Source organism: Triturus cristatus, unplaced genomic scaffold (genome assembly GCF_964204655.1).
Source record: "Triturus cristatus unplaced genomic scaffold, aTriCri1.1 SCAFFOLD_205, whole genome shotgun sequence".
Lineage (NCBI taxonomy): Eukaryota > Metazoa > Chordata > Amphibia > Caudata > Salamandridae > Triturus > Triturus cristatus.
This window is the reverse complement of record NW_028187869.1, coordinates 881,489-898,684: the sequence shown is the minus strand read 5'-3', so window position 1 is coordinate 898,684 and position 17,196 is coordinate 881,489. Positions and strand designations below refer to the sequence as shown.

Here is a 17,196-nt window from a genome sequence, read left to right as displayed (position 1 = left end):
GTACATGTATGTTCCCTCCAGTTCCAGTTATGAAGACGCAAATACATGTGCGTCCACCGTCAACATGTCCTCTTTCAGATCCGCCATGAATGGGTCAAATATTCCATTCCTAAGTATGAAAGGCCACCGACTTTATGTGGTTCACTTTCCTCATTTTACAGATTCAGGCGAGTAGGCCCTGAATTCTGCCATCAAGCCTTTTCCTGCCTTCTGCCTCTGAAAGCTCCAGTCCGAGCCCGCATCTGTATCCATGAACTTTGTCCTACTCCCTGCGCGGCTAACGGTGCCTGATCCAGCCTGTTGCCTGCCAAAAACTGTATTTCACCTTCAAGATTATCTGCTCCGCTCCTCATCCGATGCATTCCTGTCTAGGAGTTTAGGTAAACATTCTTCCAGCTACCGTGCAAAGGGCCAGGCCTCACTGTTCTCATGCAAGTAATTCATAGCCCCTGTTACCATGGAAGATTCCTGCCCCCTCGCATCTCATGCAGACACTTAGACGCTTGTACACGCACTAACAGTCAGTATAGAATAGATTTCATCCTAGAGACCTTTCCTTTTGGATAATACAGTTCTTTAAACATAAGATATTAGATATGATTTGGGATTAGGTTGACATGACCCCCCAGACTTCTGTCTCCACATGTAGAGCTAAATGTCAAGTCCCCTTCACCCTCTAGTTGCACGTCAATCACACGTCATGCGGCTGCGCGCGCATTTCTGCCAACTATTTCTGCTGACATTGCAGGATTCTCTTATGGATCCACCCACTTGTGACATCATGTTTAATGACGTATTTAGTTACGCCTATGTTTACGCCTTTTTTCATTACGTATGTGTATCATATCTGTATTATCAGCTGTTACGCCTCTTGCATCTGTCTTAATGTAATGCTTTCCATATAAATACCATTACTTGTCAATAATGTATTGCCTTCCCTTCCTGAACCTTCGTGGTGATGGAATTTGAAGCCTGCAGTTCGAACTGTAATTCCTTTGTAGAGGAATAAAGCCTTTTAGAACCTCTAATACCACGGATTCTGCCTCTTATATTTACTGAGTTATTCTTACTAGACTTTACCGCATAAAAAATAGTACCGGTAATGAAATATTTACCACAAAGGGCCGGGACCTCTGCTCTGACCTTAAATATCTTTTTATGCTGTCCGTGACTTACTCTGAGCTCCCCTTCACCTCCATCTGGGAGACGCAATTACTGCTTTTGCAATAACTTAATGGAAGGTACTTTCTAATTATAATAGGCAACATCTGTTTGATTTTAAAGAAAAATAATTACAAATCGTATCATTTACTGTGCTCACTCCGGATCAGCTGTTTAAAAGGATGGCTAAATTGGGTTTTGTGACAATAGTGGGGTGTTTTATATAAAAATCTAGGCTTGTCAGTTTTTTGGGCACAAGTTTGAAATATCCGCAATATCACATGCAAATGGTAGAATCTTTTCACAAGTGTACGTTGTTTTTTGCGTAACATCTCTGACTGAATTCATTTACATTTAACTTGCATTTGCAGACAGTTGTCCTCATATATGCCAACAACAGTAATTTTGATAATTTTCGACAAAGTGTGGATTTTGTATAATTTGGATGTTTCAGGATATGAATCTGGTGTGTTCGTATTAGCATGTGCTTTCGATGGGTTTCCATCCTGTGTGTGCAACCAGCATGTCTTTGTATTGGACTCCTATATGTTTTTTTTTATGACGATTATAGCAGACGAGTCCAGTGAGTACGTCTGGAAATTTCAAATGAGACCACGTCCACTTGCAAAGCGAACAAGCATTTGCAATGCAATAGGTCTCGCAGTTGTGAGAGTTTGAGCTATTGACATTGAAAAAGTCAATGGCTTTTATTTACCTGTTGGTTTTTAAAACATAAATGAAAGGCATTGTCATTTACAATGCCAATAGCTTAAACTCTCGTTCTAATGTGCGCCCGAGGGTTTCTTGGCACAGTATGACAGATGTTTATTACACCACCATCACTAATTGCTAGTGTGTGCCTACATTGGCTAAATAATACAATCATGCCATGATCCATCTCCCAAACCACCATTAGAGTGCCTGAAAGAGTCCAGTTTGAAAACAAACTTGGTGTTGTTTTAGCACTTCCAAATCCCCTGTGCAGCTCCAGGAATTTACCGAAGTCTTGATTTTGCCTCATGGTTCTTCCATCCACCATCCGAAACTCCCTGTCCCTTTATTTCGCTCTTATACGGTCTTTTTCCTCCCTGTTTTCTGACTTAGTCATTGATTTTCCAAATTTCTCTTCCTCCTTCTTTATCCCTTTTGTGTTTTCTTTGCTCTTGCTCAAGGTCGAAGTTGGATGAGCAAAAACAAGTGCCGGTCCAGAAACAACAAGCATTGAAAATGCAATAGGTCTCGGTTTTGATTAAGTTAAAGCCATTTGCTTTGCTAATGGTACTGTATAGCAAAGCAAATGGCTTTAACTTAAAAAAAGGCGAGACCTATTGCATTTTTAATGCTTGTTAGAGGAATGGGACACATTTTTCATTTTTCAGACGGAGTACGAGATAAAGACGGAAAAAGAAGAAGGGATAGGAAAACTGTAAAAAAAGGAGAAAGCATAAACGAAAATGCACCTTTGAGAGGGAGATAATGAGACAAGCAGTGTTGGGGGGGTGGGGTGAAAAAACAGACATTAGTTATCCACAAGTCTAGCCACTCCAGCATTCGGCTGCTCCTGCAGCGGGCCCCTGAGAAAATCTTTGGGCCCCTGTGCTTGTTATTTTTTTAATTAGGCACAGTCTCTCTCACTAACTCTCATTTCCACGAGTTGACAGTCTATGCTTCCCAGGAGCGAGAACGGAAACAGTGAGGAAAGAGAGAGGGGTAGGGAAATAAAAGGAAAGGAGTGATAGGGATGGACAGGACCTCTAGGAGAGGTGAAAGGGAGGTAAAGGCTAATGGACAGGAGAGTTAGAAGGGCAAAATGAGGGAGAGATAAATGGAATAAGGGGAAAGGGATGAGACAAGGCGATGATTGAAACAAAGATCACCTGTGTGATTGAAGGATCAGGGAAAACTAGAGAAAAGGAAGGAAAAGTAGGAAAAGAGAAAAATCAAGTAAGGCGACGAGAGGTGAGGACAGAAGAAGAGAAAAGCAAAAAGAAGAGGACGAGGGGAGCAATGGGAGGAGACAGAGACAAAAGGAGAAGCAAGACACATGAAAGAGAAAAGGAGAGAAAAAAAGGTTGGGTTAGAAGGAGGCATAGAGTCTTTTGGGGGTCCACTGCCATTGATGTAGTATCTTAATATAACTATCTTTCAGACGGGCCTCCCTTAACCATCAATCATGTTTTTCTAATGGCTCCTCCGAATCCCCCTCAAAGAATTGTGTCTGTAATTGCACTTCTCTCCAATTATGAAGTGCATTTGAGGTGGCTTGCAAGAAGAGCTTAGCAATTAGAGTTGCATATAAGCCAGAATCTGTCCCACCATATTCCTTCCAGGTGAGTAGATATTGAAGAATTGGGGACTGTGGTATGTAGATAGGTCATGGGCCCAGTTTTCCACGTATTGGGTGCACCAGTAGAGCATATCTCCACTGTAGGGTATGTGGGATATTATGAGATTGCACTAAGTCCTGGAAGGTTCTAACTAAAGTATGTCAGTTATCCCTGTCAGCTTGCAGGCTCTCCCCATCGCCCATCTAATTTCTTCTCCCCTAATTTCATTCTGACCATTCCGTTATAATGGCATTTTCAGCTGGAGAACTGCATGTACTTCAGGCAGTCTATGGACCCTCAGCCGTTGGAGTCTTGTGCTTTTCTAAACCTAAAGTGTACTTGCCTGTGTAACCAATTCATGTCATGTCGTTGCAAATCTGCCTTAAGCCCCTTAACGTGGGTTGTATGTGTGGAAATGCACCGTCTTTTCAGTTTTTTAAAGCAAACGTGTGGAGTGATATTTGGCTCTGCGCACAAGCGCGGTCTGGTTCCTGGCGCACACAGCCATGGCTGCAGCGCACAGAGACACATCACTGCCGCACACAGAGGAAAAAAATTAGAGGGAACATTGGTGGTGAACTGTGGGGCAACAATTGTGTCTCTGATCTTGTTGTAACGGAAAACAAGTTCCTTCGGAACTTGTCCGCTCTCCCACCAAGCACTCCCCTTTTACCACTTAGGCTTGATATGGGTCTAAGATCAATAAAGGAAGAACTTGGTGTGAAGCCCTTAACTTTCTGGAGGCGACTCTGGACGACACCCGAACTCCTGAGCTATCGTTGTGAATTCATGGAGCTATACCAACACGCAGCCCTACGCAAAATCCCTTGGCTCAAGTACATAAAGGATGAGTTATCGGTGCTGGGCCTACTGCCTCTATGGACAAATCCTCAAGAGGCATGTAGTACTATAACCCGTAAAAACTTGGTCGCCTTGTACTATGAGCGCAATTTAACCATGTCCGTAACATCTACTAAACTGGGGCCTATGTCTTCCACCTTCTTGACAGTGAAGGACTATTACAAGCTGGAGACAGTCTTGGACGACATAAACCCCATCGGTCTTAGGAAATTATTCCTCCAATGGAGACACAACGTACTACCTATTAGAGCCCTTACCAGTAGCTGGCACCCACCCACTCCCAAAAATTGTCCAGCTTGTATAAATGAGCTCGAAAATGATATTCATTTAATGTTTTTTTGTTCGTCTTATTTGAAACCCAGGAAAAAGTGGATTCTTCCCATCTGCAGAAATTGGGGTTTTAGGAATCACGTGGATGCTTATCGTTTGCTGAAATCTGACCTATCCCCTCCTACTGTATTTGCTGTTAGCAAGTATTTAGCAGCTGTATGGAACATTAGAAGAGCTTCTTTGACGATTTGAAATCATAACTGTAATGTAAGAAGCTCTTGTTATATATCTGTGCAGATGATGTAACCCTTTTTCATTCTGGGCGTTGTTTATTGTGTATATTTGTTGTATATGTTTTGTTTCTCTTTTATGACTTTATAAAGTCGAAATAAAGATTTAAACGATTTGATTGCCTTATGTATATTCAATTGCTTGATGTATTTTCTTATTAATTCTTTCAGGATGTTTATTCTTGTCTATGCAAGCTAAGTTGTTTTGTGTTATCCTGACTTAATATATTTATATCTTTTTGCTTAGTTTTCCTAAGGAAGGGAGATGTGCTATAACCTTTAGTTGTTAGTTGGTGCATCTTCCTGATTACTGTTCTGTCCCTTGCTGCTCAGCCATGAGTGATGTCACTTGGAATGTTGAGTGTGTGGGACTGGAGGAGTTGGCAGTTGGATGAGATGGGCTGAGCAGCAGGGAGGCTGCTCCTGGTGGGGCTTTACAGGAGATCTACATGGGCTTTATATGAGCTTTACATGGACTTTGTGACTAACCAATAAACCTACAACTTGTTCTACGTGACCTGTCTACGAGACAATCTTCATTATTACATACACAAATTCACACAATCATATTAAAAACTAAAGAAAGTGTAAAATGTGTACCACCCAGGGACAACCAAATCCCATCACACATTTTGAATGACGGTTCCTTCAAACGCACAGAGGGTGATAGTGCTACAGAGCCACGATAATGGTTGAAAGTGCTATCCAAATGGAAATGACATAACAATGTAAAACACAATCTTTGTTGCCAGCTTGTCCTCTGCTTTTCGGTGTTTGTTGTTTTATCGGTCCTGGTGTCTGCAACAGTTGTTAGATTCTGACATGAGCTGTGCTTTGGCAAGCGCGACGAAATAATGAGGGTGACTGCAGACTGTACGGATTAGACAAGTTTACATTTACCGCTAAATGCCCCTTACTTCTGCCAGTTTCTTCTTGGCGATGGCGCCAGCCCCAACCCCACGTCGATGCATATTTCAGAGCACTCAGCCTTCAGCAGCTCAAGCAGGAAGTAAACTGCAATGTAAATCAAGGCGACGTAAGCAGACCGCGACATGCATGCGACGTCAGAAGAGAGACAGAGCCAATCAGAGAGTGCGGCTGAGGACTGTGCCATGGCATTAGAAAATGAATATTTTGAAAGATTGGACACGCCCACGAATAATTTTATTTAGGAGGAATAAGAGATCACGACGATGGAACGACTGCCCGCTTTATTGTAAACTTAGTTGGTACCTTAACGGAGAAGGCACTTTTTGTGTTCATACATGGTCAACCAGTTTAGAAAGTATTATTATTTATCGATTATTATTAGAGAGGGAGTGTGTTTTTAACGGGCGTTGGCGAATTTGAGACTTCCTTACAGATTACTCGAGCCATTCTCGCAATAGTCTGCAGAAAGGGAAAATGTTCGCCTTACTGGAATCACACCACGCACATTAAAGTTGTCAGCAGAGCCGAGGCAGCGGTCTTACTTTCCCCCACGAACCAAAGCGCTAGCCGAGCCATCAAAAAATGTAAATCGGCCAACATGCGTCAGGATAAACTATAATAATAATCTCTAAAAATTGAACACATTTTTTTTAACGCGAGCCTTTCAATTGCGTACATGACTAAATTGAGTGAATAATGTTTTTTAACATGAAACATTCGAGAATACCTGTATACTTTGAAACCGTTACCACGAGTTACCCAGACATGGCAGTTTGTCATATTTTCTGTTTACAAGGCTCATACTGTTACTAATGTGAAGCAATATTATTGTATATTACCATTACCCATGTGCAAGTGAGGTTTTGTGTAGCTCAGACCCTGAACTGAATTATTTGAAGGTGCTGTCAAATTGGTTGTTAAGGAAAATACATAAAGTGAATTAAAGCAATGTGCCAGGATCACACAATTTGGTCAAGTAGGTAAACTGGGATTTGAGATCAGGTTTAAAATCGTGCAATTCAGCCAATGTAGGTTTACATCCTTCTTTCTTCCGTTTAGCACCAATGGTCAATGCTCTGTTTTCAGTTATTTCACAAATCAGATTTAGTACATTGACCTCTATAATAATAATCGGGTTTTCTAAGAACACCGGGATTGCTAATTATTTAATTGTGCCATTAAGGTGTTTAGCCTTACTTGAAACATTTTTTTAGTTAAGTCAGGTGAACCAACAGTAACATTAATATATAAATACCATCCCCGTCTTCCTTTACACTTTTTTAGGTCTCGGCCTGACGAAAGCAGCGCATGCGCTGCCTCGTCATATGAGGCTTGTTGGAATCGGTACGATTCCAGAAGCTCGCTTTCTGCTCCGCCCGTGTTTTGCATTGGTGCGCGTCATTTTGCATCACCAATTATGCAAAACCGGGTGTTCTGATTGTCCAGGAGGGTTTTTAGTCTCTCCTGGTTACCACCCTGTCCCCTTTTGGCTCTGCCCACCGGGATTGCATCTTTTACTGGCGGAGGGAGACAGTGTCTCCTAATTAGCCTTCAGGCACTTTTTTTGTTATCATTCGGCTTTGTCAAAAGCAGCTGCGTGTTTATTTTTGCATCACACTTTCACTAAAGAGAAAGCGCAATGCAATTATAAACATGCGGCTGCCTTTGACAAAGCTGAGAGCTTGTTACATTTGATCTTAACCAGCGATTTTTGCACAAACTTCCAGATGTTTTTTCCATACTTGCAATTTGCTTAAATATTAAAGTTTTACTTATGGGAGCGCAGGAAGTTAGGAGGGATATTGGCTGGGCGCCAATGACGTTTTGAAAGATTAATGACACATTGCTTTTAAGCATCCCTCCCTCAAAAAGTCTGTGATGCAATTTGCAACAACAAATTAAAAGTCGGAAATGTGTCAGTTTATCGAGAAACACAATTTAAAGAACAGTATCTTTGAGACTGAAAGGTGCGAGCTGTGATTATAATATTGTTTATTGTGGGGTTTGCTTAACCCTATCAGCTTCTAATTTGTTGGAGAGTCATTTATTTAAAAATAAAATAAAAAAAAAGCCCATGGCCGCGTGGAGTGGGCAGAGGAAACGCGGACGTCTCCGGGTCTTCTGGGGTGTTTTGTTTGTAAGGGGACACCTGATATGCCACCCTTGTTATTTTTTGCTTTTATTTTTTCCAGGTCGGTCTCAGGGCATAACAAGGGCCGGAAGGGGGGCGTTAGCAGAACAAACTTAGCCCCCCACCCGCGGGGGCAGCCGTGTCCGGCTGACACGTCCACCCTGGGCCTGTAATTGCGATCCGCAGACAGGAAGCGCCAAGTGGCTTTTCTTTAATGATTTTCCCGAGCACGCGCCAATTAGGGATAAATAACTAAAAACAACAGAAAAATGAACCCTCTCTGAAACCAAGGCTCCCACCAACGGTCAACCCTTTCCTGCCCCACATCAGGGGCTGGGATGGACTTGGCTCCAGGGCTCGGGGGAGGGGGGGTGCTGCGGTGAAATTTGCAACTTTCTCTGAGATGCAAAAAGGTACAGTTGAGACTAAGTAACCGACCCCGGACCCTCTGAATCTGCTTCAGTGAACAACTCCCCCGGAAATTGTATGTTTTGATCTCTGTGCCATCTGGACAATGTCCTTGTCACCGATATTTTGTTTTCTTGCAAATGTTCTTTCTTTCTTTCTTTCTTTCTTTCTTTCTTTCTTTCTTTCTTCTCCCTTTCCATCTGTCCTTATATTTACTCGCTCCATTTTCCTCTATCGATCTTTCCTTTTTTGCTTCCTTGTATATCTGCAAAGCTCCCTCTGTCCAGTTATTCCGTCTTGTATGAGAAGTAAATCACAGACCGACACCTCCAGTGCAGGTTCACTGTCCGTACGTTGGATCTTTCGTAGAGTGCTATGGAGGGTTTAAATCTCTTCCGAGATCCACTATTAAGAACCTGACACAGTTTTCAAACTTTTATTGGTGCAGAAATTATTTAACTCCCCACAAATATTACAACATATTTAGGTTTAATGGTCTTGACTCTATATTTATTGATCTGTCTATACATATGTATCTGTCTTGTACATTTATGGCTCTGTCGGAACGTATGTGTATCAGTCTTGCAGATTAACGTTGTGTGTGCGCGTGCCTGTGTGTGTGGTGTAGCTGTAAGTTTAAATATATGTACATCTGCCGGTCTGTGTATATATATTATCTACTGGCGGTCGCCAGTAGATAGTTATAGTTAGGACCGTGTTTCCATAGGAAATCCGCAACATTCTATTTGGAATAACTTTGGTGCCGGTTGACGAATCCTCGCGAAATTTTCAAAACTAATGGGGCACTCCGCTCCGCTCCTAGCCCTGAAAGTCTCGGGGTGATTCGACAAGCGGGGGCCGAGAAAAAAGGGGGGTCCCAAAACACGTTTTCCCCATGCAATTTTCCATAGGGACCTTTAGTCGAAGGTACAGCCCGAATGGCTGAACAGAATTACTTGAAATTTGGCAAAGAGGTAGTCCTCAGGTCAGGGATGTGCCTTTTGCATATATGGAGTCAATCTGTTCAGTAGTTCCTGAGAAAATTGCAGTTAAACGTACATCAATATCTATAGCCGCGCACCGTGCGCGCACCGTACGCGCACCGTGCGCGCACGGAAGCGTGCGCGAGCGTAATTCTGATTGGTGGTTACATGACAGTCAACATTCCAATCGGTCGAAATCAGGAAGTGTCGGCTGCCATTTTGTGTGTCTCGCACTGAAAAACAAATGGTGGAGAACGTGAAAAGGGGGCAGGGTAGAGAGTTCCTCACCCCCTAGCCTTTGTCAGGGGGTCCCTGAAGGACCCTGAAGGGTGAAAAAAACATTTTTTTTTTTTTCAAAAATTCGCGGGGTGCGCGCACGGTGCGCGCACCCCAGCGGCCATTTTGAGTTATAGAGGCAGAAGAGAGTTAAAAACACAAGTGGAGAACGTGAAAAGGGGGTAGGGTAGAGAGTCCCTGACCCCCTAGGCCTTCTCAGGGGGACTATAAAAGACCCGTTAGGTCATACAAAAAAAAAAATTGAAAAATATCACGGGGGCGCGCACCGTGCGCGCACGGTGCGCGCACGGCTGAAAAAAATCATAAAAAAATAGAATTAAAAATCAAATTTAAGTGTTTAGATGTTAGGTGGCTCTAAAAAGAGCCGTTGTGTTCATTGAGTGTTTTTTGGTACCTACAAGTAAGTACCGATGCAGAGTCTAAAGTTCAAGAGGAAGACTCTGTTGCCTTCATCTGTGAAATGTACACCGTCTCCTCTATAAATGCCTTGCATGTTGTAAAGCAGGTTGTTGTGGTATATAGAACCCATACCATAGTCTCTGAGGAAAGCAGAAACAGATTTATTGATGTGCTTTCTTGCTTTGTCAATCTGCGGACAAAATTGGTTGGACCAGTTCCACTTTTGCCTTTGGCATATATTAGAATATACAAAGGTAGTTTGTGGAAAAAGCGACATCAATTGCACAAAGGTGTCCTTAACAAGCATTTCCAGACCTACCCCAGTTAAAGTGCCTAGGTCACTTCCACCACAGTGCACTATTATGAGGTCAGGGTGTGGGAGATGTAGAAAGGATTTCACCAAAGGCATTAATTGGTGCCACTTTAACCCTCTCTGACCAATCCATTTAATGTCTACATTTGGCAAAGCAAGGTCTGTCACAATACCTCTTTTCTCTGCATATTTTTCACTCCAGAAGACATAGCTATGACCTACAATCCACACTGTGAACATCTTTCAAGGAGATCTGGATGCACTCAGAAGGTGTCTTTCAGTAGAATGGCAATATGAAAAGAAAGATAGTTGTAAAGTGGTGTCTTACATACTTTTTTTTTAATAAAATGAACTCATTGGCTGTTTTAAACCATTATAGACTAAAAACTAGGCTGTATGTTTACATTTTTACTAGCATGTTTTGTATTGGTTCAGAAAAATGTGTTCCCACAGAACATTACTTTGGATTTGCTGTTAGGTTTGAAAAGTCAAGCACTCTTGCTCTTTGGAGTTGAAACTTTGTGTGCTGAACTTCTGACCTCTCTGCTCACACCAGTGTTCCATGACCTGTTGCTATGGTAGCAGGCAGAAGTCAAGTTGGGGGTAGGGATCATTTGGAAAGGGTTGAAATTTGCAACCAATAGAAATGTCTGTTTCCATTTGAAAAAATGTGGGAAGCACTGTGATTTGAAGTTAACATGTATATGTGTGAAAAAAGAGAGGGAAAGTTTGCCATTTACTGGTTCTGGTGAGAGGAGAGAGATGTACACCTAAGCGATTCTGGCTCTGATAATCTGCTGTTTGAGTGCCACATTTTTTTCTCAACTAACTACTTTTAAAGGTGAGTTATGAATTTGAGAGGGGATGTATGTGGTGCATTTTGATATAAATAATAGAAATGTGATTCTTCTTTTAAAGTTGTGTTTTACATTTTGTGTTTTGGAAGATATTTAACTGCCTTGAACTTGTAAGATATTATGGATTATGTCTTCACCATAAGTTAAGGTGTACTGGTATCACTCAGGAATACTGTTTTGTGCCTAGAATCACACCATGAGTCTGTGTGCACACAGGAATTGTTGTCAGAGATTTAATACGTGTTACTCTGGTACTTTTAGACTTGCATTCGTAGGAAAGGGGCAGCTTGTTTTCTTGAACTGTGATGGTTAGCATTCAGCCCAAATTAATATGTCATAAATGAGAGGCCAATGCTAACACATTTGAAATCAACATGGTAGATTTTCCTTCCACTCCTGCAATGGGTGAGGTAGTTCCTACATGTTCAAAACTCCTATTAACCCTTACCACACATGTACTCTTACATACATCTCTCCAGTGATCAGGCAGTTGTGCAAGCGTCCATGCAGATCTCGCTTGCACCTGACAATACACAGTCTCTAGAAGCACACTCTTAGCACACAGCCAGCTGCTTCTCCTGTACAGTCATGCTTACTATTCAGGACTGTGTGGTGTTTCAGATAGCAGTGAGTAACGCTAATACATTCAACATCACCAAGGCTCATTTCCTTTGCTGTAGTGTAGTCACTCACCCAGGTTACACATGCTTATGGTCTCAAGTAGCTGTTAGGACATGTGGTCTTTTCTGCTTCTCAAAACTATAAGGAAAATGTGTCAGGCTGTTACAGTAATTATCACTTGCAATATCACAGTAGTAAATGTGCTTTCAAATTGCCAATCAAATATAGTTTTCTGCCTAGAATCACACCATGAGTCTGTGTGCACACAGGAATTGTTGTCAGAGATTTAATTCGTGTTACTCTGGTTCTTTTACACCTGCAGTCGTAGGAAAGGGGCAGCTTGTTTTCTTGAACTGTGATGGTTAGCATTCAGCCCAAATTAATATGTCACAAATGAGAGGCCAATGCTAACACATTTGAAATCAACATGGTAGATTTTCCTTCCACTCCTGCAATGGGTGAGGTAGTTCCTACATGTTCAAAACTCCTATTAACCCTTACCACACATGTACTCTTACATACATCTCTCCAGTGATCAGGCAGTTGTGCAAGCGTCCATGCAGATCTCTCTTGCACCTGACAATACACAGTCTCCAGAAGCACACTCTTAGCACACAGCCAGCTGCTTCTCCTGTACAGTCCTACTTACTATTCAGCACTGTGTGGTGTTTCAGATAGCAGTGAGTAACGCTAACACATTCAACATCACCAAGGCTCATTTCCTTTGCTGTTGTGTAGTCACTCACCCAGGTTACACATGCTTATGGTCTCAAGTAGCTGTTAGGACATGTGGTCTTTTCTGCTTCTCAAAACTATAAGGAAAATGTGTCAGGCTGTTACAGTAATTATCACTTGCAATATCACAGTAGTAAATGTGCTTTCAAATTGCCAATCAAATATCGTTTTCTGCCTAGAATCACACCATGAGTCTGTGTGCACACAGGAATTGTTATCAGAGATTTAATTTGTGTTACTCTGGTCCTTTTAGACTTGCATTCGTAGGAAAGGGGCAGCTTGTTTTCTTGAACTGTGATGATTAGCATTCAGCCCAAATTAATATGTCACAAATGAGAGGCCAATGCTAACACATTTGAAATCAACATGGTAGATTTTCCTTCCACTCCTGCAATGGGTGAGGTATTTCCTACATGTTCAAAATTCCTATTAACCCTTACCACACATGTACTCTTACATACATCTCTCCAGTGTTTATGCAGTTGTGCAAGCGTCCATGCAGATCTCTCTTGCACCTGACAATACACAGTCTCCAGAAGCACACTCTTAGCACACAGCCAGCTGCTTCTCCTGTACAGTCATGCTTACTATTCAGGACTGTGTGGTGTTTCAGATAGCAGTGAGTAACGCTAATACATTCAACATCACCAAGGCTCATTTCCTTTGCTGTAGTGTAGTCACTCACCCAGGTTACACATGCTTATGGTCTCAAGTAGCTGTTAGGACATGTGGTCTTTTCTGCTTCTCAAAACCATAAGGAAAATGTGTCAGGCTGTTACAGTAATTATCACTTGCAATATCACAGTAGTAAATGTGCTTTCAAATTGCCAATCAAATATAGTTTTCTGCCTAGAATCACACCATGAGTCTGTGTGCACACAGGAATTGTTGTCAGAGATTTAATTCGTGTTACTCTGGTTCTTTTTCACCTGCAGTCGTAGGAAAGGGGCAGCTTGTTTTCTTGAACTGTGATGGTTAGCATTCAGCCCAAATTAATATGTCACAAATGAGAGGCCAATGCTAACACATTTGAAATCAACATGGTAGATTTTCCTTCCACTCCTGCAATGGGTGAGGTAGTTCCTACATGTTCAAAACTCCTATTATCCCTTACCACACATGTACTCTTACATACATCTCTCCAGTGTTTATGCAGTTGTGCAAGCGTCCATGCAGATCTCTCTTGCACCTGACAATACACAGTCTCCAGAAGCACACTCTTAGCAGAGAGCCAGCTGCTTCTCCTGTACAGTCATGCTTACTATTCAGCACTGTGTGGTGTTTCAGATAGCAGTGAGTAACGCTAATACATTCAACATCACCAAGGCTCATTTCCTTTGCTGTAGTGTAGTCACTCACCCAGGTTACACATGCTTATGGTCTCAAGTAGCTGTTAGGACATGTGGTCTTTTCTGCTTCTCAAAACTATAAGGAAAATGTGTCAGGCTGTTACAGCAATTATCACTTGCAATATCACAGTAGTAAATGTGCTTTCAAATTGCCAATCAAATATCGTTTTCTGCCTAGAATCACACCATGAGTCTGTGTGCACACAGGAATTGTTGTCAGAGATTTAATTCGTGTTACTCTGGTTCTTTTAGACTTGCATTCGTAGGAAAGGGGCAGCTTGTTTTCTTGAACTGTGATGGTTAGCATTCAGCCCAAATTAATATGTCACAAATGAGAGGCCAATGCTAACACATTTGAAATCAACATGGTAGATTTTCCTTCCACTCCTGCAATGGGTGAGGTATTTCCTACATGTTCAAAACTCCTATTAACCCTTACCACACATGTACTCTTACATACATCTCTCCAGTGTTTATGCAGTTGTGCAAGCGTCCATGCAGATCTCTCTTGCACCTGACAATACACAGTCTCCAGAAGCACACTCTTAGCACACAGCCAGCTGCTTCCCCTGTACAGTCATGCTTACTATTCAGGACTGTGTGGTGTTTCAGATAGCAGTGAGTAACGCTAATACATTCAACATCACCAAGGCTCATTTCCTTTGCTGTAGTGTAGTCACTCACCCAGGTTACAAATGCTTATGGTCTCAAGTAGCTGTTAGGACATGTGGTCTTTTCTGCTTCTCCAAACTATAAGGAAAATGTGTCAGGCTGTAACAGTAATTATCACTTGCAAAACCACAGTAGTAAATGTGCTTTCAAATTGCCAATCAAATATCGTTTTCTGCTTAGAATCACACCATGAGTCTGTTTGCACATAGGAATTGTTGTCAGAGATTTAATTTGTGTTGGTCTGCTTCTGTAAGAGTTGCATTCGTAGGAAAGGGGCAGTTAATATGATAGGATTTGAAAAGCTCAAAAAAAATATAGTAATATATTTAAATTACATAATGGTATTTTTTTTTAGTTTCTTTCAGGTATTGCTGAACAACACTGAAATAAATTAAACATGCCTATAAAATCAAGAAAGAGAAAAGAACAGCAAAAACATCTATATTTGAAGACAACTGGACAACCCAAATTAGTTGAACCTCATGTTGGAAAAAAGAAAAAGTCTTCTGGTAAGCAGACTAAGGATTTTTTAAAAAAATATCTTCAAACAAAGAAAAAATATAAAAAATGTATCCACTGCAAATAGTGTTTCAAGTAGAAAACAACCAGACAATAGTAAAAAAATACTAAATGCTAATGTACAATCAGAAGCAATAAAGAGTGACTTAAAAAGAAAAACAGAATTTAAAAACATTCGTAGAAAAATGTTTCAGAGAAGAGTGATGTCCAATTTGCTAAAGGATGTGAAAAAATATAAGAAGAAAGCGAACTTTTATAAGAGAAAGAAACATATTGAATCAATTGTTGCTAAGGCTTTGGAATTAAAAAGAAAACTATTCATTTTAATTTTGAACAGGATCCGTACATTAGATAAAATGGTCAATGTAATGAAGTCACAAAGCAAAAGGAAAAGAGTTGTGAAAAAAAATAACGTTTGTAAAGTGTTCTTAGGAGAATGGATGCATAGTTCAAGTACTGAACCATTTTTTAATGAAGAGAGTTATCTTCAAAGTAATAGTTTGCTGCATGCAGTTGACACCAGAGGTCGTGCATATGAAGTTAAAAATGGTTGTGTAATGGAAAAGGAGAAAATGGTTCCAAGAAATGAGGAAGAAGTGTTAGCTGATGAGCTTATGGGGAGACGTCCTAAAGCCCCAGTGTACACTTGGAATTGTAGTAGTATTTGTACTGTACGACAAGAATCTATTGATAAATTACGTGAGTTTCTAAGAGAATATACTAAAAAAAAGTGTTAAACAGAAGATTAAGTTGCTTCAAAGACTAGATCCATGCAGAGTGAGAGAGAATACTGGTTTGCAAGGACATTCTCTGGCTTGTCTTTCTAGGAAAGTTTGTCAAAGTGTTTTTCACCATTTTAGGATGCTGGCAGTACATCATACTGAAATGAGAAAGTTTGTGAGAAGATTGTATTTTGCTAAAAGTCCAGCACTAAAGTTAAATGAGTTGAATAGGGCTCTGTTCCGTGGATCTGTATCAGATGTAGAGAAGGTTACTGATGAAATTCAGTTTTGTTACTTTGGTCCAGAACCAGAAAGTGCAGGAAATGACACAGTTATTGAAGAAAATGTGGAAGAGAATGTAGAACCCACTGCTAGTAAAAATTTTGAAGATCAAATGACAAAATTTACTATCATTTCTAATGAAAGACCAAATATTACTTGTATTTGTTACCGGAGAACCCATTATATAAGTCAAACAAGGAATGTTGATCTCTATGAAAAAAGTGAAAAAGAAAATAATTATGAGTGGAAGGATTTTGCTACATATTTGTTTCTGTAAAATTGTTTTGATTTGGGTGAAGATCAGCGTATTTGTAAATATTGTTATAACAAGTTAGAAGAAAATAAAATGCCAGCTAGAGATGTACATAATATTTTAGAATTGGTCGATATTCCTGCAGAACTTAGTGATTTAAATACATATGAGTCTATACTCATTCAATGTGTCCATCCGTTTCAGACTATAGTTCGTATGGAGCCCAAAACTGGTAAATTACCTCCTTCAGATTTACAAAGAGGTTTAAAAGGAAGAGTTGTCTATTTGCCGTTAGATTTGAAAAAAAATATTGAAACAATTGATGCAGATAGTTTGGAAACTGAACCATTAGTTATTCTGGTTAATGGTGTACCTACAAAGAATAAGAAAATTTGGCAGGAGCTAGTAGATGTACGAAAAGTACAAAGAGCAAATTTATATTTGAAAAGAAACAATAAATGGGTATGAATCAATTTATATGGATGAAGATGAAGAAGTTTTACTAGCAGACACAGGAATACCAACTGGGCAAATTTAAAAAGTGGACAAGTCAACAGAAGAAGAAGAAATTTATGAACATTTCAGCATACATCCTCTTCATTCTAAAGAAGTTATGGCAAACACTATTGATCTGTTTCAGATGAAAAAAGCAAAAGGAACTCCAGTGAGTGTATGGGAGGAGAGTTTGGAAGCTCGATGTTTTCCCCAGCTGTTTCCTACAGGAAAAGGTGGACGATATGATGAACGTCCAGTACAGATTCCTGCTTCTGAGTATCGGACTACAAGATTATATGCAGAAGATCCAAGATTTCGTCA

At 40.7% G+C, this 17,196-nt stretch overlaps 1 protein-coding gene across 8 annotated transcripts in view; it reads right to left on the bottom strand.

Moving 5' to 3' along the window:
• The window catches only part of LOC146770465 (vacuolar-sorting protein SNF8-like), a 296,161-nt gene extending 290,160 nt beyond the window's left edge, over positions 1 to 6,001 (bottom strand). For 5 of the 8 annotated variants that reach the window (XM_085640436.1, XM_085640437.1, XM_085640434.1 and 2 more), the window contains exon 1: positions 5,827 to 6,001. In XM_085640436.1, the coding sequence (XP_085496562.1) occupies positions 5,827 to 5,963 (137 nt within the window). In that variant the 5' untranslated portion in view covers positions 5,964 to 6,001. The remainder of the gene's footprint in view (positions 1 to 5,826) is intronic. The other 3 variants (XM_085640439.1, XM_085640441.1, XM_085640440.1) reach the window with 1 other exon arrangement.
• Positions 6,002 to 17,196: the final 11,195 nt, after the last annotated feature.